General features: G+C 54.9%; 1 protein-coding gene and 1 non-coding gene across 4 annotated transcripts; both read right to left on the bottom strand.

The window, feature by feature from the left end:
• Positions 1-39: 39 nt before the first annotated feature.
• On the bottom strand, positions 40-19,475 carry FCSK (fucose kinase). 3 transcript variants are annotated; one of them, XM_032853977.1, is made up of 24 exons: positions 19,422-19,475; positions 15,120-15,223; positions 14,425-14,576; positions 13,654-13,704; positions 11,357-11,482; positions 10,953-11,025; positions 10,533-10,630; positions 10,087-10,167; positions 9,344-9,463; positions 8,989-9,160; positions 8,490-8,602; positions 7,737-7,838; positions 7,454-7,624; positions 6,913-6,977; positions 6,138-6,508; positions 5,332-5,542; positions 4,984-5,150; positions 4,671-4,892; positions 4,235-4,378; positions 3,954-4,073; positions 1,948-2,135; positions 1,765-1,864; positions 1,012-1,235; positions 40-837 (listed from the first exon to the last, which is right to left on the bottom strand). In XM_032853977.1, the coding sequence occupies exons 2-24, from the start codon at positions 15,199-15,201 to the stop codon at positions 751-753; spliced, it is 3,240 nt and encodes a 1,079-aa protein (XP_032709868.1). In that variant the 5' UTR covers positions 15,202-15,223; positions 19,422-19,475; the 3' UTR covers positions 40-750. The 3 variants fall into 3 exon arrangements, with proteins under 3 accessions (XP_032709868.1, XP_032709869.1, XP_032709870.1); XM_032853978.1 differs by lacking the exon at positions 10,087-10,167; XM_032853979.1 differs by lacking the exons at positions 13,654-13,704; positions 14,425-14,576; positions 15,120-15,223; positions 19,422-19,475 and adding an exon at positions 13,260-13,366.
• Positions 14,769-14,876, bottom strand: LOC116866011. Its single transcript, XR_004382306.1, has one exon. It is a non-coding gene; the product is annotated as a U6 spliceosomal RNA (small nuclear RNA).
• Positions 19,476-20,496: the final 1,021 nt, after the last annotated feature.

Raw genomic sequence — 20,496 nt, 5'->3', positions numbered from 1 at the left:
AGGCAAGTGGGAATTACTCCTGGCAGGACAAAAAAGAGCTTTATGAAAACAGCCTGGAAGGGCAGAGAAAATTTATTCCAAGAAGGTTGCAATCCTGAGAACCAACTGCCCATAGGCACTGGGTCATGTGGCATCGTCCGTAGTGTTGATGGTTAAGGCCTCTATTAGCCGTGACTTTCTGTTAAGACCGCATTGGCTCATGGCCACAAACAGGAGTATGGACCCACACCCCTGTTCCACCTCCCCCATCAAGTCAGCCTAGGAATGAGTGTTGAACAGGAAATCTCTTCTCAGGCAAACGCCTGACCTCTAAGGAAGGCCACAGGAAATGCCTCAGAGAGCCTTTTCAGGGTTGGCCTTAACCGAGGGACCCCCAACTATCTGCTAAAGCTGGTCATCCTTTTTCCAGGCCCTCATGGAGAATAAGGAGGCCAAGGCCCAAGGTGGGCCTCTGTAAAGGCCACATGGGACACTGAGCTTAGGACTTTCCTATGTCCAGATGGAGCAGAGGCCAAGCCTAGGCCATAGTCAACCAGAAGGTCACAGTCCTATTTCCAGGCACCATCCATTCCCAAGCTCCAGAAAGGGCTGGGCCTCAGCTCCCGGTGGCTGGCTGGCTTTGGGAGCAGGTTCGCAAAGGGCTGGGTAGAGAGTAGAAGGCTGACATTCCCATGGGGGAAGGAAAGGCAGGGCTGCTGTAGCTCCAGGTTTTCTCCTCTTACAGAGAGACAAGCCTTCTGGGAAGGAGCATCAGGTTGAGGTCTCACCACCCAGTAGCTGCAGGCTCAGGCCCTGAGTGTCCACTTGTACCAGGTGGACGCTGTAGTTCCCGAGGCCCTGGGAGCAAAGGACAGTAGGTGTTCAGAGAATAGGAGGCTCTGAGCAGGTATCAGGCCACAAACTTCATGCTGCTAGGTGATCGGGGGACTTACAGCTGTAGCCCCTGCTTAGTGGTGGGCCACAGTGAGGGCTCCCGTCCCCCACCAGTAACCACACCCCCAACACAGGTACCTCAGTCTTGGCCAGGACAGCCTCCAGAGCCTCCTTCTGCCGTGGCTCCTTGGTCAACAGATAGAGAAAACCCCCGCCACCTGCCCCTGCCAGGCTCTGGCCATGTACGTGGGGGGCCAGGACATCCATCATACGCCGCACAGCCAGGGGCTCACAGCCTGGAGCCATGAGCTTCTTTTGTTCCCAGTATGAGGTCAGGCACTGGCCCAGCAGAGGCAGGCTCCCTGGATAGAGGACAGAGTGGAGTGGCCTGCCTGAGCCGGGATATTCCTTCAACACCCATATGTAGACGGCATGAGGTGCCAAGAGGCACTATTTAACCAGTGTCATGGTTAAAAACGTAGGTCCAGTCCTGGCCGGAAACAGGAGTGCTGAAGCCCACCACACAGGGTTGTTTGAGGACTAAAGGTGCATAGAACGGCTGGCATGGGGCCCAATACAGTATTCAGTCAACTGTGGCCACAAACATGGAAACCTGATCCACTGACTCCGGAACTCAACAATGGGGCTGAGCCTCCTTCCCAGTCTGCTGCCTGGTCAGTGCAGCTAGAGGCCTGCCTCGTGATGCAAGTGTTATCTTAAGATAGGGCTCCCACCTAAGTGTGAGACCCCACAGAGGAGAGAGTAGACTTCTGTCTCCAGGAGCCTCATATATGGGGTCTGAGCCAAGCCTGCAAAGGCTCCTGACCTCAGACCCACAGGTGACAAGGTACTCACTCCCAGTGCCCTGAGACCCAACAAGAAGGACCTCACCTTGGCGGAAGGCTTCAGCACATTCCTCGGTGTGCTGCACCAGGCTGTGGGCATTCTGCACGACGGCAGGCAGCCGGGCATACCAGTTCCTCAGCACATCCTGCAGATGGGGCAGGAGGGAGGCATAAGGATGTGGGCCCAGCCGAGCTGCCTGCCTCCCTCCCTCCTGAGGCCAGGGCTCACCTGCAGCAGATTCCGTGCCAACCGGGTCTTGCCAGTGTACACCAGCAGCAGGTGGTCATTGAGCTGCTGGACAAAGCCCTCAGGCACAGTGATCTCTTCCACCTCCACCTTCAGTGGCAGCTGAGCCCGGGAGCGCCCCACCTTGATGCCAGGCATTAGGCCACCCACTTGGTCCTGCCAGCCACCTCCTGCAAGCCCAGCATCCCATCACTTTTGGAGCCTATCTGGCTCAACTTCTGTCTCCCAGCCCGGGCTCCCAGCCCTGCAACCCGGGCAGGGACCAGGTGGGAAGACAGCTTCCCCCAACTCAGGCTGGGCCAGGTTAGCTGTGCAGCTTCTGCCCCCAGACCTAGGAAAAGGACAAGCCCAGCAAGGGGAGAGGGTTTCACTCTGGAGCCAAGCTTGGAGCTCACAAGGCCTGAGTTCTGTTGCAGACCTAACTGTAAGTGGAATTGGGTAAACCACATCAGAGGGTAAGCCCTAATGATAAACTCGTCCCCTCCAGGAGAGATGACCTAGGACCTTCCCTGCAGCCGAACAGGCCTCTGCACCCTGTCTTTTCTAATAAAGAGTGCTGAGGTTAGAAACCAGCTTTTCAGCATCATCACTGAACTTGAAAGAGCTTGTTCACATCCTGCTTTAGCAATGAACAGTATGGATCTCCTCTTGCAGCTATAAAAAAGTAACACTATTTGAGAGAATTCTGATAGGCCTTTCACATCTGGGGAAGGGCCTACAAGGATTTTAAAGTACGAAATGCCAATGGCAGGAAGCATCTGAAACTTTACAGCCAAGACATGGCGGTTGGCATCGGGCCCCCAGTGTCAAGAACTCTTTACCAGCATCCCTCTCCTTCAGAGCACTCAGCACCGTGTATAATGATGCGTTCGTTTGAGTGGTTATTGATTAAGGTCTGTCTCAGTAGGTGATAGGATTTCTGAGGGCAAGAACCCTGTTTTTGCTACTTGCTCATTTTATCCCCAAGGCCCAACACAGAGTGGATACTTAACAAATTGTTGTCAGTTGGCTAAATGAAGGATTTGGATGGTACACCTCCGAAGGAAAGTGAAAAGCCCCCTCCCCCCACCCTGCTAATGACTACCCTTTCTGGAGTGTGAATCATGGCAGTGAAGGGAGGAGGGTGGGCTACAAAGTAGCCAGAGAAGATGCCATAGTCAGGCATCCAGCTTCCTTCCCAGGGTCCTGCAGGTGAGGCCCTGCATCCGGAGGTGACCAGAGTGCCATAGGATCTGGAGTCAGACAAACCTTCAGCTGCTCTCCCTTGTGCGCGGATTCCAAGGGGCCACGGTAGTGTTGGGGAGGAAGGCGCCAGTAACATTCCATTATGATCACAGCCATGTATTGGGCCCTCTGCGCCCCCCGCATATGGTAGTTGGGGGGCACATGTGTCCAGAAGACAAGTTTAAAGTTCTATCCCCTATTCCGAACCCACCTTTGCCCAGCCCCACCCTGAGGGACAGCCCTTGGTGGAGACAGAATCATGAGGACTAGCACTGGGTATAATGGGTACCTAGTAAGACACATGAAAGCTACAGCACAGAATCTGTCACTTAGCAGGTGCTCCTAAAGCATCAGGCCCTTGGAGGTTGCAACATTTCAAGTTGAAAACCAACCATAAAGGGTCAGGGTAGTAAGAAGGACACTGTAGGGACGCCTGGGTGGCTCAGTTGGTTGAGCGGCTGCCTTCAGCTCGGGTCATGATCCCAGCATCCTGGGATCGAGTCCCACATCAGGCTCCTTGCTCGGCAGGGAGCCTGCTTCTCCCACTGCCTCTGCCTGCCTCTCTGTCTGCCTGTGCTCGCTCGCTCACTCTCCCTCTGTCTCTGACAAATAAATAAAATCTTAAAAAAAAAAAAAAAAAAGGAAGAAGGACACTAGCCACTTTAAGTAGTACCGTTACATGGCTGTCTGCAAGTCCAGGGAGCCCCTGGAGGGCCTTGGAGAAATGCCTGTGACCTCCCCCCTGCCCCAGGGTGGTCCCATACCTGTGGTGAGCACCTGTTCCAGGTGCAGCACTGCATGGATCAAGGCCTGGGTGCCCACCACCCGGCCCGCGGCCCTCTGCAAGGCAGCCAGGGCTGCGCCTGCCAGGATGCTGCTCGTGCCTGCAGGGTGCCGAGGAAGACACCAGGTATGAGACAGCCCTGCCCGGTCCGTCCTGCCCCACCCACTCCTTCCACTGGGCAGAGGTTGGGGAAGGGATCAGAGGGGAGGCCGGGGGTTGGGGATGCAACTGGTGGGCAGCAGGGAGACAAGACCTGCTCACCAAGACCAGAGCCGTGGGGCAGCTCAGACCAGGCGTGCAGCTCGAAGCCTCCCCCGAAGGTCTGCAGCAGCTGCTCTCTCAACGAAAGTTTGGAGCCAACATGCACAATCCCCGCACAGATGAAGGCTGCCTTCAGCAGAGCCCCTGCAAAGGGACCAGCAAGGAATTTGGTTCCAAGGGTAGAAGCAGATACCCCAAGCCACCTCCATGACTGCCCAGCCCCGCACGGGGCTCACCGGGGGACAAAAGCCCAGCAGTATTGTAGGCCCCATCTCTAAGCCATAAAAGGCCCTCTGATGACTTCGGGGCTCCTCCACCAGACTGGCTCACCCTCAAGCCAGATATCTGTGGCCTGCAGGGTCTCCAAGGTTCTGCCCCCACCCCTCAGCTGGCCACGAGTGCCATCCCCACCTGTAGATGTCACAAGTGCCCTGACCTGGGGCATGGGGCTGGCAGTAATCCTGCAGGTCATCCAGGCTCCAGCATACCATCTTCATGGCCATCTTGTCCTGCCGAGGCCCCACTGCCAGCCACAGCTCAGGCTCCGGGATGCGGCGTGCCCTGGCCCCAATGGGCCGGCGGCCATCCACTCGCACAGCCAAACCCAGCACTGCCCCACCGAGCTCATAGGCAAGGGGTGGCGTGTCACTCCAGCCACCTTCAGCAATTGGACAAGACCAAGTGGGTCACAAGGGCTGCGAGCCTAACTCTGGGGTGGCTACCCTCACCCCCACCCCTGTGGGGCTCACCAGAGAAATCCACACGAGCCGGGCACTCGGCCACCACCCACTGCCCGGGTGCTGGCAGCTCTACCGGCTCCGTGGAGACAAAGTGCTGGGCTGACATCACAGCCTGGCGGATGAGAATCTGCCCGGCTCCCTCATAGTGGCGGGCAGCTCGCACCAGCAAGGCCGGCCTGCCAAGAGGGCAGGGAGATAGACTGGCACGCAGCCCCAAGTTGAGAATGGACTGTCTGGGCTTGGGGACCCGACTGCTCTGGGTAACCTGGGTAGGAAGACGCCCCACCTCCCTGTGTGTCTCCACCTCCAAGGATGGCCAGGGACCTCTCCAAAGGTCTTGATGTCATTAGCACCCACCTGGTCAGCCACTTGTCCCGCTCCTGGGCCAGCGCCTGCACACCTCCCGCCAGGTCTCCACACTCCAGGTACGAGAAGGGCCGCATCCACCCAGGGTTGGCAGCTGGCCCGCTCCGTAAGCCTCCTCGACCCTCCGCCATGCAGCCCAGGACATCGGCCACACAGGCCAGAGCCCGGGCTGCCACACCAGGGTCTCCCGCACCAGCTGCAACTGAGAAACCAGGAGTCAGTGTGGTGGGGGAGGGTTCTGCCCCCGAAGACTACTTGGCCATCCCCAAACACTCTAGGTCCCTCATACCTCTTCACTTTTGCCCAAGATGTGTCCTTGCCCATGAACATTCCCCTCCTTGCTGCCTGGGAAAGTTCTTATCAGTCCTACCCCAGATGTGCCTCTTCAACCCACCCGGGATGTCCCCAGCGGTTGGGAGCTCAGGCTTCCAGGTAAGACCACCTGGGTTTACTCTCAGCCCTACCCCCAACCGGCTTAAATGGGAATAATGAGGTCTGCCCATGAGGCTAAGGCTGAGCCCCTAGCCTGTGTGCCTGGGCCTCCAGATGGAGCCAACCACATCCCAACCCACTGTAAAACACGAAGGGTTTGCTGATGCCCCAAGGACCCAAAGGCTCAGTCCTAGGCCTCAGCCTCTCACCAAACTCCCCACGGACAGGGATGAAACTTCCCACAAAGTTACAAGTACACTCTATTACGTCTCTCCCCTGCTTTAAAGTCTCCTGGCTCCCTAGTGCCCTCAGACTGATGACCCAGAGGGCAGGTGACGGTGGGACGGGCTTTCCAGTACACTCACCCTGGTCCAGCGTGGCCAGCAGGGGCCCAGGACAGCCCTCTCGGACAGCGGCCCGGATCAGCGGGCGCAGGCTAAGGTCCTGCCGGGCCTCCAGCACACGCCTCGCCTTACGCAGGGCCTGGCAGAAGAACAGGTCACGGCGGGAGGCCAGTATGGCAGCCCGGTCCAGGCACGGCTGCAGCTGCTCCCAGGACAGACGCCAACAGGCCCTCCAGGCCCGTAGGGCCTTGCCCCCATCCTCCTGGGGGTCCAGCATCCACAGCAAGTCCTGGGGCCCCAAGGCCCTCGAGGGGTGGAGCACAGGAAAGAGGCGGGCACTAAGAAGGCAACGTTCTGCAGGGGGAGTGTCTGGATCCCACAGATCCCAGTCCCTGATGTGAGGAAAAGGCACATTAGCAGGGGGGAAGCCAGGGCTCCTGCCTGGTCACCAAGCCCTGACTGCCTGTCAGCTGGAAGCTGGCTTATTCATGGGGACAGGATAAACTCCACCAGAGGCAGCCCAAGTGGAAAATTCAGAGAAGGAGGCCCAGCTGCCTTGCCTCCTTTCCTAGACCAATGAACAAAATCCCAAAGCCTGAGCAGAGCCAGGAATTTGGAGTTGCCCAGGAAGATGCTGAGGCAAATCAGGCTGCCCCAAACTACCCCAGGCCCCAGGGATGGTTGGAGGGGTGGGTGTGGCTCTGTGGGGCAGGAGCAAGGGCAGGGATGAGCCCCAGAAAGGCAGCCTCCCTGGCTGCCGAGGCCCATGGAGGCCCATCAGGCCCACCCACCTTACCGAACACCTGTCTTCTGGAAGAATTCACTCCAGGACATGTTGAGATACGTTCCTGTCCCCTGCCTCTGGGGAAAGAGGAGGAGGCAGTCAGGGCATCGGGGGCGACAGGAAGGGGTGAGGGACACTAAGGCCAGAAGGGACAGGAAGAGAGATGGGCACATACACAACCAAGTTCTGAAACAATGCGCCAAGCTCTGGAGCCTCAATGCTCCTGCCCAGGTTCCAGGAACTCGGGAGTGGAAACCTGTTTCTAGGCCCATCGACCATAACTGGCTCTGCAGTCCAAGGTGGGCCACCACCCTCTCTGAACCTCAGCATCTGGCCCACAACATGGGCATAAAAATCCCCACCCGGCCCGCCACACAGCAGGCAAGGAGGGAGGAGGGAAAGGCCTGCTGAGACTACCAACCACACCCTCCTCACGCCTGTACCTCAGGCCAGGGCTTAGAGACAATCACAGCGGCATAGGAGCCGGGCTGGGATGCTCGGGGCTCCCCAAAGCCTTACAGCGGGTGAGGAGGGAGGTGGGGAGGACACCTACCTCCCAGCTGTCTAGACGGCCAATGAGGGTGAATACACGGGCTGGGGCACCATGCAGTCGCACGTGGTGTCCCTGCAGGACGAGATCGTGCAGCTCCAAGCCACGCAGGGCCTCGCACTGCGCTGTGTCCAGGCCACTCACAAGGCAACCAGTGCCGATGTGAACGGGGCCCTGGAAAAGAGAAGGCATGCATCCCAGCACAGCCCTTGGTACCCCCACCAGTCCACTCTGGACCCGGGCCCCTGAAGCCCTGCCCTCCCTCTGCCCTGCTCCCTGGCCTCACCTGAAGGTGGCAGTGTTGCAAGACACTCCCAGCACCCAGCTGGACGGGGCCCTCCAGCAGGCAGCTGACCACAGAGCTGCCACCGCCCAGGAGCTCCAGCTCCTATGAAGCCAGGGAGGAGGTCGTGAGAGCCCCAAGCCCAGGACTGCCCAATCCCCTTGAGCATCCAAGGCTCTGGCCAGAATTCCTGCTGCTACCCAAGCCTGATGGCCAGCCAGATCCCTCTACCCTGGCCCCAATCTCAGGCCAGTTTCCCTCACCCCTTGTCCACGCTGGCCCCTAGTGGCACACTCTGCCCGCCTTCTCAAATCTGCCCTCCGTGACAAAGGTCCCCCATGACAGCTCTCCCAGGAATCCTCTCCCACCTGTCTAGCCACCCCCACCCCTGCCACCCTGAGGGCCACTTGTGAGCTCTCCCTGCCTGCTTCCTCAGCCCATGGCACTGACCCTGGCCTGTCACCTCAAATGTGCCTGTCTCCCCAAGCAGACCCCACAGAAAGCGTGGAGTGGTTTTCTCTGGTTTCTCAGTCAGGCAGACCTGGCCGCTCCTGGGCTCTGTGGCTTTAAGCAAGACACTTAACCTCTCTGAGCCTCCAGTGCCTCATGTGAACGATGAGAATAATCACGCCTACACTTGTAGGTGGTCTGTTCCAAGCACGAGCTATCCCTTCCCTTTTCTGAAGCCCCCGCCCCACCTGTCCACAGGTACCCTGGCAGGCACTTCTGCCGCCCCCTGCCCCGGGCAGGTCTTACCTCCACCTGGGAGTGCACTACCCGGGCCCTGGGAGCCCCTGGGAACGTGAGGCTGCACAGGAACGCACTGGCCGAGTTGCTCAGGTAGCTGTAGCTGCCGTCAGGGACATAAGCTGTAAAGATACAAGGACAGACCCCAACCTCATGCCTGCTGAGGCAGATGCCAGCCAGGCCTCCCACCGGAACACACATCATCAGGCCCCGGGAAGGCAGGCAGGCCAATGAGCCCACTGTGCCCCTGGAGAATCGGGAATCCAGAAAGGCTCAGCACCTGTCCAGGTCATCCAGCTAGGAGCAGAAAGACTGCGAATGGAGCCCGGGAATGAGACAAAGGAGAAGGGAAGAGAGTTATGGGTTCTGGACTGGGAGAGGGTCATTGTCCGGCAGGCACTAGGCCTGCCTGGTCTAGGAGCCTGGGGTCTGGGCAGGAAGCCACCTCATCGAGGGGCCCTCACTCCTGTGGTCTCCCAGCCCCAGAGAGCCGAGTGGCAGTACGCACCCATGGTGAGGGGCTGATCGCGAAGCTCCCTCCACAGCTCAGCCCGGGCAGCCTGCAGATAACCTGCGCCATCCGAGTCACCTTGTCCCATCTCCGGGGGCTGCCCCGCCAGGAAGTCCTCCCTGTTCACGTTCCGGGCCATGCAGAGCAGGATGTCGAAAAAGAGAGACAGCTGGGGCAGGGGTAGGAAGCACAGCTATTGGGAAGGTTCCTGGGCTGAGCTGGAGAGTCTCACTCCCAGAGACACCGACCCAGAGAGAGAAAGGGACTGGCCCAAGGCCATGCAATGAGGGAGCCAGTGTCAGGGTGTCTATCCAAGGCCTGGGGACCCCAGCCCACACACACCCCTGGTCACCTGGACAGGCCGGGCTCCGGAGTCCAAGCCCATGTAGGTGCAGGCATCCAAGGGTGGGCTCACATGGGTGGCCAGGAGGTGCTCAGCTGTCTCCACAGAGAAGAAGGCGACCCCAGACACCTGAAGAGGTCAGGGTCAGGTGGGGAGCAGGGTATGTTGGGGCCAGGCTTGGGCCTGAGTTGGGAAGGGTATGGGAAGGCCCATGCAGACGGGCCAGGCAAGGTTGGCTGCCACACCGGGCAGGGTCCTTTGTGTCTGGGCCACTCCAGCACCCAGGCTCCAGGCTTACTGGGAGGGGCTCCCACTCAGGGACCCCTCAACAGGCACGTTCTGACACCCCCCGCTCAATTTTCAGGCCTTCCTGAACTAGAGATAGAGAACGAGAAATAGTTCCCTATCTTCCTCAAGGTCCAGTCCCAAACCCTTACCCAACAGTCCTATCCTTGTCTTTCATTCTAAAAGCATCCCCCAAGTCAGATTCTAGACTTCCTCCCAACTGCTTCCCGAAATTACCCACATTCTGGTTCGAGACCAGACCCTGAATTCCAAGGCCACACCTTCCTCAGATTCTAGCTCTACTTGCACCCCTGAACACTAGTTCAAGATCTTACTCAGCTTCTGGTTCTGGCCTGCCCCAGAATCTTCAGGAAGGAGTGGAGCTCTGCCCTGAGCGGGAAGGCAAACACTCCCTGCCTCATCCCAGAAGGCCTCCAAAGCCCCCAGCGTGGGTCTAGCAGCCGTACCAGTGGCACCCGCCCATCCGGCCTGGCACACCGCTGTATCTCTGCCTCGGTGCCCTGGTAGTAAATGTCCAAAACGAAGCCCTGCGTGGGGTGGGGAAGAGAACAGAGTTAGGGTAAACAGCAAGGGAGGACCAGCTGGGTGGGGACTGCAAAGTGTTCTCCCAATGAAAACCAGGTCCCAGCATGCTGGGGGGGGGGGGGGGGGGCGAGCGCCGACACTCCCACCCCCGGACGGTAGAGGGCAGGCTCTGAAAGTCTTCACCGCCTGAGCCCGAGCACAGCACCCAGCAGAAGCCAACTAAGCGAGCACAGGGGCTGTTTGCAGGGGAACTGCTCCCAATCCACACCACGTCAGAAAGCCCAGGATGAGCGGCTTCCCTGAACACAGGGCCAGGAGGCCAACCCAGATGGTTCAGTGGCCCACACCACTGTCGCAGGGGCACTACCTGGGCATCAGTGAGGAAAACACCATGGTTCCGGGCATAGGCCGTGCTCCCCGGAAGGGCAATCACTCTGGCTCCCCGGAAGTTGTCCCAGCTGATCCCTGTGAGTGAGGCAGTCAGGCAGGTCCCTGGGGCCCCCCAACCCAAGACACAGGGCCCCAGCCAAGAGGAGGCAAGAGCTCTGGGCAGGGGCATCCAGACACCTCTATAGGGAACATGGTCTCCGAAGACAATGGACATTCCTCTGGGAGAATGGTAACACCTGCCCTCCCAAAATTCTTCCACAGAGCCTTGCAGGGCCGAAGGGGCAGGGTGGGATGTCTCCATTCTCTAACCAGAGGGGGAAGGGAAGCCCAGAGACCACGTGAAGAAAGGTGGCTGGCTGTGGCTAGGGTAGACAGTCCCAAGCCTTCTCAGGCTCACCTGGGTTCAGAGGAACGGACAGCAGCATGTCGGTGCTGCAAATCCACACACCTGGCGGGGAGCCCGGGCCCAGCTGTGGAGGAGAGAGAGCATGGAGCCGGTGGCGTGGCCCAGCTCTCTGCTCCCACACAACCCAGTGGTGGCCTGTCCAGGGGGACTCTGGCTGCTGGGGCCTCCCCCGACCAGTGGTGCCGAGGCCGGTCCTTCCCTCTACTCTGAGGGGGACACCACCTCTCCACCGGCATGGCCCAGACTAACTTCCTGAAGCTCTAGGTCTGGGCACCCCCAGAGCCGTTCCTCCTGGCATCTCCTGTCTGCACCAGCACAGATGACATAGCTGGGGGTGCTGTGGGAGAGCCGTGGCTCTCTCTGGGGTGAGGCCCCATGATCACCACCAGCCTCACCCGATGGCTCATGATGTCCAGCAAGCAGTCCAGGTTGCAGACCACGGCCTCCACCGGAGCCTCGGGGTTCTCCACAGGGAGGCAGGTGAAGGCCCGGCCACAGTCCTCAAAAGGGAAATCTCGGCCCTAGGGAGGGAGCAGCCACAAGAGAAAGAACCCTCAGGGCAGAGAGCCTGGGGACACCCTATCAGCTGTGCCAGGCAGGAAGCCATTAAGCTAGAAGACTTTTTACAATGTACATTTTCTCAGGCCCCTGGCTGGCTTAGTCTGTGGAGCATGCAACTCTTGATCTCAGGATCGTGAGTTCAAGCCCCACAATGGGTGTAGAGATTACTTAAAATCTTAATGTGAAATGCGTTTTCTCAGTTTTGTTTTTTTTCTTTTTTTTTTTTTTATTTGAGAGAGAGAAAGCACAAGGAGAGGCAGAGGGAGAAGAAGAAGCAGACTCCCCTCTGAGCAGAGAGCCTGAAGTGGGGGCTCAATCCCAGGACCCTGGGATCCATGACCTGAGCAGAAGGCAGATGCTTAACTGACTGAGCCACCCACGGCCTCATCAGAGACCTTTCTTTCTTCTTCTTTTTTTTTTTCAGAACTTTTTTTTAAGAAAGATTTTATTTATTTATTTGACAGACAGAGATCACAAGTAAGCAGAGAGGCAGGCGGGGGAACGGGCTCCCCACTGAGCAGAGAGCCCAATGTGGGGCTCCATCCCAGGACCCCAAGATCATGACCTGAGCCAAAGGCAGAGGCTTAACCCACTGAGCCACCCAGACACCCCCAGAGTCTTTTCTTATAACGTTTTCAATTACATGATTATGGTGAAAAATTAGAAAGTGCAGATCTGCAAAAATAAGACAATTCCTCAGGGTAATAGCCATTGCCCTCATTTTGAGTTGTATCCTTTCAGATTTTTCATTTTTTAATGAGATAATGAGCAGGTGGAGACAACAGAACTTAACACACACACACACTACTACAAGTAAAACCAGGGGGAAAGACTGGGAATTATATCAATGTCAATATCCTAGCTGTGATTACATTACAGATCTCGAAAATATTACCACTGGAAAAATCTGGGCAAAGTTGGCAGAGGCTTCTTTTTGTATTATTTATTTTTTATTTTTATTTATTTATTTGACAGATACAGAGATCACAAGTAGACAGAGAGGCAGGCAGAGAGAAGGGAGAGGCAGGCCACCTACCGAGCAGAGAGCCTGATGTGGGGCTCGATCCCAGGACCCTGAGATCATGACCTGAGCTGAAGGCAGAGGCTTAACCCACTGAGCCACCCAGGCGCCCCTCTTTGTATTATTTCTTGCACGTGGATCTGTATTCATCTTAATCAAAATTCCAATTAAAAGGGCACTTGAGGGGCACCTGGGTGGCTCATGGGTTAAAGCCTCTGCCTTCAGCTCGGGTCGTGATCCCAGAGCCCTAGGATCGAGCCCCGCATCGGGCTCTCTGCTCGGCCGGGAGCCTGCTTCCACTTCTCTATCTGCCTGCCTCTCTGCCTACTTGTGATCTCTGCCTGTCAAATAAATAAAATAAAATCTTTAAAAAAAATAATAAAAGGGCACTTGACTGGCTCAGTTGGTAGAGCGTGCAACTCTGGATCTCGGGGTTGTAAGTCAGAGCACCCTGTCGGGTGAAGAGATTACTTTTTTAAAAATCTAAACAAGGGGCGCCTGAATAGCTCAGTTGGTTAAATGACTGACTCTTGATTTTGGCTCAGGTCATGATCTCAGGGTCCTGGGATCAAGCCCTGCATAGGGCTCCCTGCTCTGCGGGGAGCCTGCTTCTCCCTCTCTGTCTGCCACTTCCCCGGCTTGTGCTCTCTCTGTCAAATAAATAAATAAAATCTTAAAAAAAAAAAAAAAGCTGAAGTCATTTTATATAAAGTTACATGGCTGGCTCTTCCCAGTAAACAATGAAAACACAGTCCCTGAAGGCTCAGAGCGAGCCAGGCCAGGTCCTGTTTTAGCATCTGCATGGATCATCTCAGCACTTCCACGTCAAGTGACTCGTCCAAGGTCACAGACCGGTTCAGTCTCTGTCCAGGCCAGCGCGTAGAGTTGGCTGGACTTCTAAACCATAATGAGTCACAACAACACAAGCGCCGCTTATGTTGAGCTTGTTCCCTATTTCTGGACACTTGGACCAATTCTGACTCTGATTCTTCTGGATTTGCCCAATGAGCACCTTGCACAAACACAAAGATAAAACAACTGTCTAACCCAGGGACTGATGGCTCCAGCCTTCAGCACGGCCCCTGCAGAAACACGCAGCCCCCTACTAACCATGTGCAGGATGAGGATCCGGGCCGACTGCAGGACATCAGATGTGACCACCTGTCAAAAGTGCAAGATCCCCATTGACAGAAGCCTCGGCGGACGGTACCCAAGGAGGCTGTCCTCTTGTCCAGGGAAAGACCCCAACACAAATTCACTCAGGTACCAAAGGAAGAAAAGACAAGGTCAGGACCAATGGCCATAGGCAGGCAAGGGGTAGCCCTGGCCCCTTCTGGATGAGGGAGCCTAGAGGCCTTCCACCTGGGCCACCCCTCTGCCCCTATTTTTTAGGGGAATCTATAGGCAAGAATGTGGGGTTAGCGGGGTTACTCACGGTAAGTCAGGGAGCCATGAGGGCAAGGTGGCTGAGTGAAGGGGCTGTGGCAGGGGTGGGGGGCGGGGACATGGCCCCAGTGGGAACACTGACCCCCGTGCCCTGCGCAAAGAGGGCAGCTCTATCCCAGTTCTGGCAAACAGTTGTCACAGGGGAAAGAGAGGCCAGGAGAGCAAGATGGAAGTTTTCAAGAGAAGCTGGAAAGGCTAATTCTGAGATCCTGGCTCCAATGTTCTAGAACTACTAGAAGGTCTGGCCCTGCCTTCCCCCTTGCCCCCCACTTGGTAAGTATGCCCAATCTACAGGTATGAAAATGGGTACCAGATGCTGAACTGGCCAGGTGATGGAGCCCAGAGAGCTGGTGACCTTGGAGACCATCTGTCGTGAGCCCCATCCCTGGTCCGGCCAGTGTGCGTGCCGGAGGAGGGCACACCGTGAGCACTCACCGTGAAGCCTGCCCGGGCACTCAGGTGTTCGGCAGCCACCAGCAGGGCATTGAGGGTGGCCCCTCCGCTCCCCACACGCGTTTCAGGGTCCTCCACGGCCAGTAACAGCGTCCCAGGCGGGATCTGCTCCCGCTTCTGGCGCACCTCCAGCTCTGGGGTCAGAACACAAGCTGGGACCAGCTGCCAGCCTCCCCACCCTGGTCCAGAGCAGCAAAAGCCAATCTCCTGAGAGTCACTATTTTCTCTTCGTTAACTCAGGAGAGCTTATTTTTCACTGAGGTATAATGGACATATAACATTCTGTGCATCTCGTCTGTACAACGTCATGATTCAGTATTTGAAAAAGAAAAATGGAATGTGGCACAAATTTGCATGCCAGCTCTGCAGAGAAGCCATTGCTAACCTTCTCTGTGTGGTTCCAGTTTCAACATACGTGCTCTCAAAGCAAACACTTAGTAGCTTTTCATGGAGCCACTCGTTAGATCTTCACCCAACTCTATGAGTAAGTACAACCAGTCCCATTTAATGGACACAAAAAACTGAGTCTCAATGAAAATGACATGATGGGTCTTGAGGTCACATGGCTAGAAAGCAGCAGAATCTGGGCTTTAACCCAGGTCCTCCCAGCTCGTGGGGCTGTGAGGGTGTGATGAGGAATCTACATCAGAGGCAAAGTGGGAGGGAGGGTCCCCTACCTGTCTGGAAGACATGGACACTCTCCTGGTACTGGCATGTCAGGATGATGACCGTCCAATCGACCCCCTTGGGCTGCTCCATTCTGGCCAAAGTTCAGGGCTCCCTGAGACAGAGATGAAGGTGTGTGTGAACCTTTGAAAAAAAAAATTATCTTACCCTAAAACTGATTCCTGCTGGTACACAGTTCTATTAATTTTAACACACGTATGGGGCCGCCTGGGTGGCTCGGTCAGTTAAGTGTTGGACTCTTGATTTCGGCTCGGGTCACAATCTCAGGGTTGTGAGGTCAAGCCCCTGCTTAAGATTTTCTCTCTCCTTTTCTCTCTGCTCTTCTTACCCCCTCTCTAAAAAAAGCTCAAAAGACCAAAAAAATCCTGCATGCCATCCCTTTGGGCACACCCCTCTCCATCCTTCACCCCTGACAACCACACTTTTCTCTGTAGCTATGGTTCAGCTATAATCTTTTGAGGTTGGCTTCTTTCACTCAACATAATGCCTTTGAGACTCATCCAAGTTGACTGCGCATACCAGTAGTTCTATTTGCCAAGCAGTATCCCACTGCACAGACTGGCATCCGTGGTCTCCATCCACCCATAGAAAGACACCTGGGCTGTTTCCAGGTTTGGAGAATCATGGACAAGAGCTGCTACAAACATTCGTGTGTGGGCTGAGTGTGAACGTAAGACCTCATCTCTGCCAGTGTACACCCAGGTATGGGATGGCTGGGTTATGTGTGAGTGTATCTGACTTTCTCAATCTGGTTGCGTGTGATTTCCTCAGGAGAGGGAGTGAGGGGAGCAAGGTGGGGTTGAGAGTGAGTCCCCATCTGAAAGCAAAGGGCTTTATTCAGTCTCACTCATCATTCAGGTATTGGCTGTGAGCTAGGGGGAGGGGAGGGGAGGGGAGGAAGGTTCTAACCTCCCAGGCTCCTGAAGCCAAGGGCAATTCCCTGGAGAAGGGAGTAGCTGTGGGAGGGATGCACCAACCTGTTCAAAAGGATAAGGCAGGGTGCCAACAGCGCCCACTACAGGGACCTTAGAGGGGACCTTCCCTTCCAGGAGCTCCAAGCCAAGGCTACAAGGTGCTTGGCAGCCATCTTCCTCTAGGGCACTCTGAGCAAGTGAGGGGTAAGTGGGCCAAAGCTATGGCTCTGCCCTCTCCTACCCACCTCAACATTCCTCTCCTACCAAATGGGAAGTGAATCGGACTCTTGAGTCCCCAAGACCACGTGTAAACAGTTCTCAAAAGTCCCCTGGCATCCACCTCTGGCAGGGCTCTGAGTGCTGTCCCACAAAGCAGCAGCCCCCCACCTCTTCCCTCTGACTTCCAAAGCTGAGCATGGTGAGGGATGATGGGGGGCCCAGAGTGTGTGTCCAGGAGTCAGCCTACTTTCCCACTAAGAGCCAACAGCAACAGCATCTCGCATACCAGACTCTGCAGCCATCAAGCCTATGGTTAGGGCTGACAGACACCACCACTTGGCAACACCCACAGTCCCACCAGCTTTCAGAGAGAGCCTCCACCACTAAGAGAAATTGCTCTGTTCCCTGCTAAGCCCAGGAGGGAAATCCAGAGGGGAAGTCCGAGCTAGAGATCTTGGCCAGCCACCTGAGGAAAAAGGCATTCCCCAGGATGTCCATCTGGCCTTTCCAATAAAGGAGCCTCGTGGGACTCCAGCTTGGCCACAAACTTACCGTGTGATCTCCGGCACCCTAACACCCTCAGGCCTCCTGCAGCAGAGAGTATAACTGACAAGTGCCCCCAGCTTTTTCACATGGAAGCAATACTTCCACCAACTCTTCCCAACCCATCAATGACTCCGTGAAGCAAGGACATGAACACAGACCAACTCCTGCAAGATGGGGATCCTCTGAAAGGCGACCTGGGCTCCTGGAGTTCCCATCAACCCAACAGAACTGTCTCAGAACTGCAAGCGTGTCAAATATCCTTCCTATCCTCCTTCCTTCCTCCTTCCTTCCTTCCCTTCTGGTACTCCTTCACAGGCAGCAGCCTGACAGCTCTCCATGTCTCCTCTAGCTCCCTCCCCTTCTTACCCACTCCCCAATAAATCTCTTGCAAGTCTAGTCACATCTTTGTTTCTGCTTCTCCAAGGACCAAAATGGGGAGTATAATATCATCCCTCTCTTGGCACCTTCAAAGGAAAAAAAAAAAAATCACTCTAAGAACCTCTAACTTAAAAAAACAAAAAAAAAAAAGAACCTCTAATTTCCTGTCAGGGAAGTACTATCTTCATCCTCAAAGATAAGAAACAGAGGCACAGAGAGATTAAGTAACTTGCCCAAGGCTGCACAGCGAGCAAGTAGCACAGCCAAAATGAACCAAACGCTTTTCTCCAGAGTCTATTCTTTTAACCACTACACTGAACCTTTGTGGGAACAAGGAAAGAATGAGAGGTGTAAGTACATGGAAAGTGCTCAGAGTGTATTAGCCATTGTGACAAAGTCTAAACAAATACAAGGTGATAATGAAATGAGGTCAATGTTAATGATAACAGCTGCTGGGACTGAGTTCACTGGCCCGCAGTTAAGACATTTTGGTTTTTTATCCTCACAACACCTCTGCAGGATAAGTATTATTATCTCCACTTTAAAGAAGCTAATGGATGCTGCAGCCATCACTGGGACCTGGGTCACTCTAATTCTAATTCAGGTGACAGTGATAATGACATTAGGTCCCAAGCAAAGGTGCTGAAAGGGAGCAAGGAAGAAATGTCCCAAGGAGGGTCCAATGACCCAGAAAATCTGAGCCTAGCCGTGGTCTCAGCATAATGACTGGGAGACATGGCCAGGTGACAGATCATGGCCAGAGGGGAGGAGGGAAGGCCTATCTGGACTGCACCCCACTAGAGCCTTAGGTCAGAAGAGCAGTCCCAAGCTGAAAGTCAGTCCTGGGATGGGAGCTCTGTTTCCATCACTCCCTGACTCCTCCTGTGTGATTTTGAACAGGTTAGCTCATCTCTGCAAGCCAAAGATACCAACCTCCTAGGACTATTGCCAGTATTAAATAAAATGGAAACAATGTGGCATGGGGGTAGAGGAGGTGCTCAATGAGTGGTAGTTCTCGCCAGCAGGGAAAGGGAACAGGAGAGTTTAACTTGACCCTGAAGCCAGTGGGAGTGAACACTAGCTCTGAAATATTCTCCAGGTCAAAGATGTCCCAAAGATTAAAAAATCAGGGAAGGTCGAGGGATATCAAGCTAGGTGAAGCAGCACGCTTTACCAGATCAGCCCAAAGGGTATTTTATGGTAACACAAAAGGTAGAATGATGCTAGTGGCTAAAGTTCAGGGAGTGCTTTTTTTTGCAACACCACCGGCATTGCATAATCAGCTCACATGACTCACTCAATAGACCTATGAATTGGATCTTATCACACACATGATAAAGATAAGGAAACTAGCTGAAAGAAATGAAAGAGTTTGCTCAGTCATACACAGTGGTACAGGCAGGCCAGATGTGTGCAACGCCAAGGTTCATGTTCTTCAGCACCCTGTAGGAGTAAGACACCTCTCCTGCAGTGTATCCCGTCATACCTGACATTTACAGAAAAGTTAGAAAAGAATAGAGTTCTATTCCAATCTTCTGCCCACTTTCAATAATATTTCATCTACTGAGGCCAAGTTTAATGTCCTCAGCCAATTTTCCCCGTCCCAAAATTGGATAGGGAAGGGGAGCCAGGGACAGAACAAAATAATTAAACCTCTTCATATACGCTTTTTGGAAGAGTGGTGGGGCAGGGATTTTGCATTTCTGAGCTTGAAAGGTAAAAACAAAACAAAACAAAAACAGGCTCATGAAGGGATCTGTCGTGCCTTCTGGAAAATAAAACGGCAAACTGAAGCTGACTGGGAGTAAAATCACTTTGTAAATTATACAAACGTCCTGTAATCGAGATTTGTGCATAATGATGAGCCCAGATGAGGTAAACTAAGGCAGGAAACACGGCCTTAAAGCAGTCAGCAGCTCTGGCATCCAGCGCCCCACCTGCCTCAGGGGTGAAGGGCCTCTGGGGTCCGTATCCTTCCCTGTCCCAGGCGTCCCCAAGTGCCCGGCACTGGCCAGGTCCCAGGGGTACCACTGAAAAAACCCAGACCAACCGGTAGCAGACGTCCCCTGCAGCCAGGGGACGCCCAGGGGCGCTGGCAGAGTTCTCGGACACTTCCCTATCCGGAACCTGGAGGCTACTGGCCAAGCTCGATCCTGCCGGTCCGAGAGCGTGGGCCGAAAAACAGTGGCGGGGGACCCGGGCGCGCGAAGCGGGGACCCGCAAGCACCGACATACCTGCCTCTGCGGGGCGTTCGGCGCCGCGGGCTCTTTAACACGGGTCGCTTGCCCCCCCACCCCCACCCACCCTCCTCGCGGTGCACCCTAGGAAATGTAGTTTCGCCCCTCCGCTTGTCCTGGCTTGTCCTCCCCAAAAAACTGACTCGGAGCTCTGTATTGCACGGGTACACAGATTTGGCGAGGGCAGCATTTGCCTAAAGGATGTGTGAGTTCAGATCAAGAGAGGAGGTGAGATGAGAAGGGGGCTCCATAGCCCAGCAAAACTACAACTCCCAGAGGAACGAACGCTTCTTAAAGACACAGGCTCGTTTTTCTGGGACTCGAGGTTCCTCGTTTGGGGTCTGTTTAGATCCCTAGCCAGGGCCTAGGGCAGCTGCTTTTCTCAGAAGAAAATAAAATCCCTTGAGGGGGAAAAAAGGTAGTAACAGCTGTTGCCCGAGTGTAATTGGCTACTGTTGGACTGGCAGTTGGCTAGTGCTTTCGTGGATTTGATGACAGGGGTCCTTCCAGAAGAAACTTTGCAACTCTGCAGTAGGAAGAGAATCTGCGGAGTTTTTGGAAAAGTTGTGAATGGCAGCATTGTTTGTGATAGAGAAAAATTGTTTTTTATCTATTCTCTAGGGTACATCCATGCCATGGAATACTATGCACAATGAGAAAGAAGTAAGTAGAACTGTGTGTACAATAGGGAATAGTGTTCAAGGTAGGGAGAACAAATGTAGAACCGTATGTACAGGAAGACACTAGGGTCAAAAATAATGTATATGGGGTGCCTGGGTGGCTCAGTGGGTTAAAGCCTCTGCCTTCGGCTCAAGTCATGATCCCAGGGTCCTGGGATCGAGTTCCGCATTGGGCTCTCTGCTCAGCAGGGAGCCTGCTTCCCTTCCTCTCCCTCTGCCTGTCTCTCTGCCTACTTGTGATCTCTGTCCTTCAAATAAATAAATAAAATCTTTAAAAAAAATAATGTATATGGACACATAGTATTCATAACAGGATGGAGACTGCTGGGGATCGAGATAGGCAAGGAGAACTTGAGTTTCTTAGCTACTGTTTGAATTTTTCTTTGAAGAAT

Source organism: Lontra canadensis, unplaced genomic scaffold (assembly GCF_010015895.1).
Source record: "Lontra canadensis isolate GAN:19392208 unplaced genomic scaffold, GSC_riverotter_1.0 scaffold8, whole genome shotgun sequence".
In the NCBI taxonomy this organism is placed as follows: domain Eukaryota; kingdom Metazoa; phylum Chordata; class Mammalia; order Carnivora; family Mustelidae; genus Lontra; species Lontra canadensis.
Note: the sequence above shows the minus strand (reverse complement) of the source record. Positions and strands in the feature narration are given on the sequence as shown.

Coding starts and splice junctions, on each gene's coding strand:
- FCSK (XM_032853977.1), bottom strand. CDS start 15,201: ATGGAGCAGCCCAAGGGGGTCGATTGGACGGTCATCATCCTGACATGC. Junction 6,978..7,453: donor GCCGTCTAGACAGCTGGGAG/GTAGGTGTCCTC, acceptor CTCTTTCCCCAG/AGGCAGGGGACAGGAACGTA. Junction 5,151..5,331: donor CGGGACAAGTGGCTGACCAG/GTGGGTGCTAAT, acceptor CCCTCTTGGCAG/GCCGGCCTTGCTGGTGCGAG.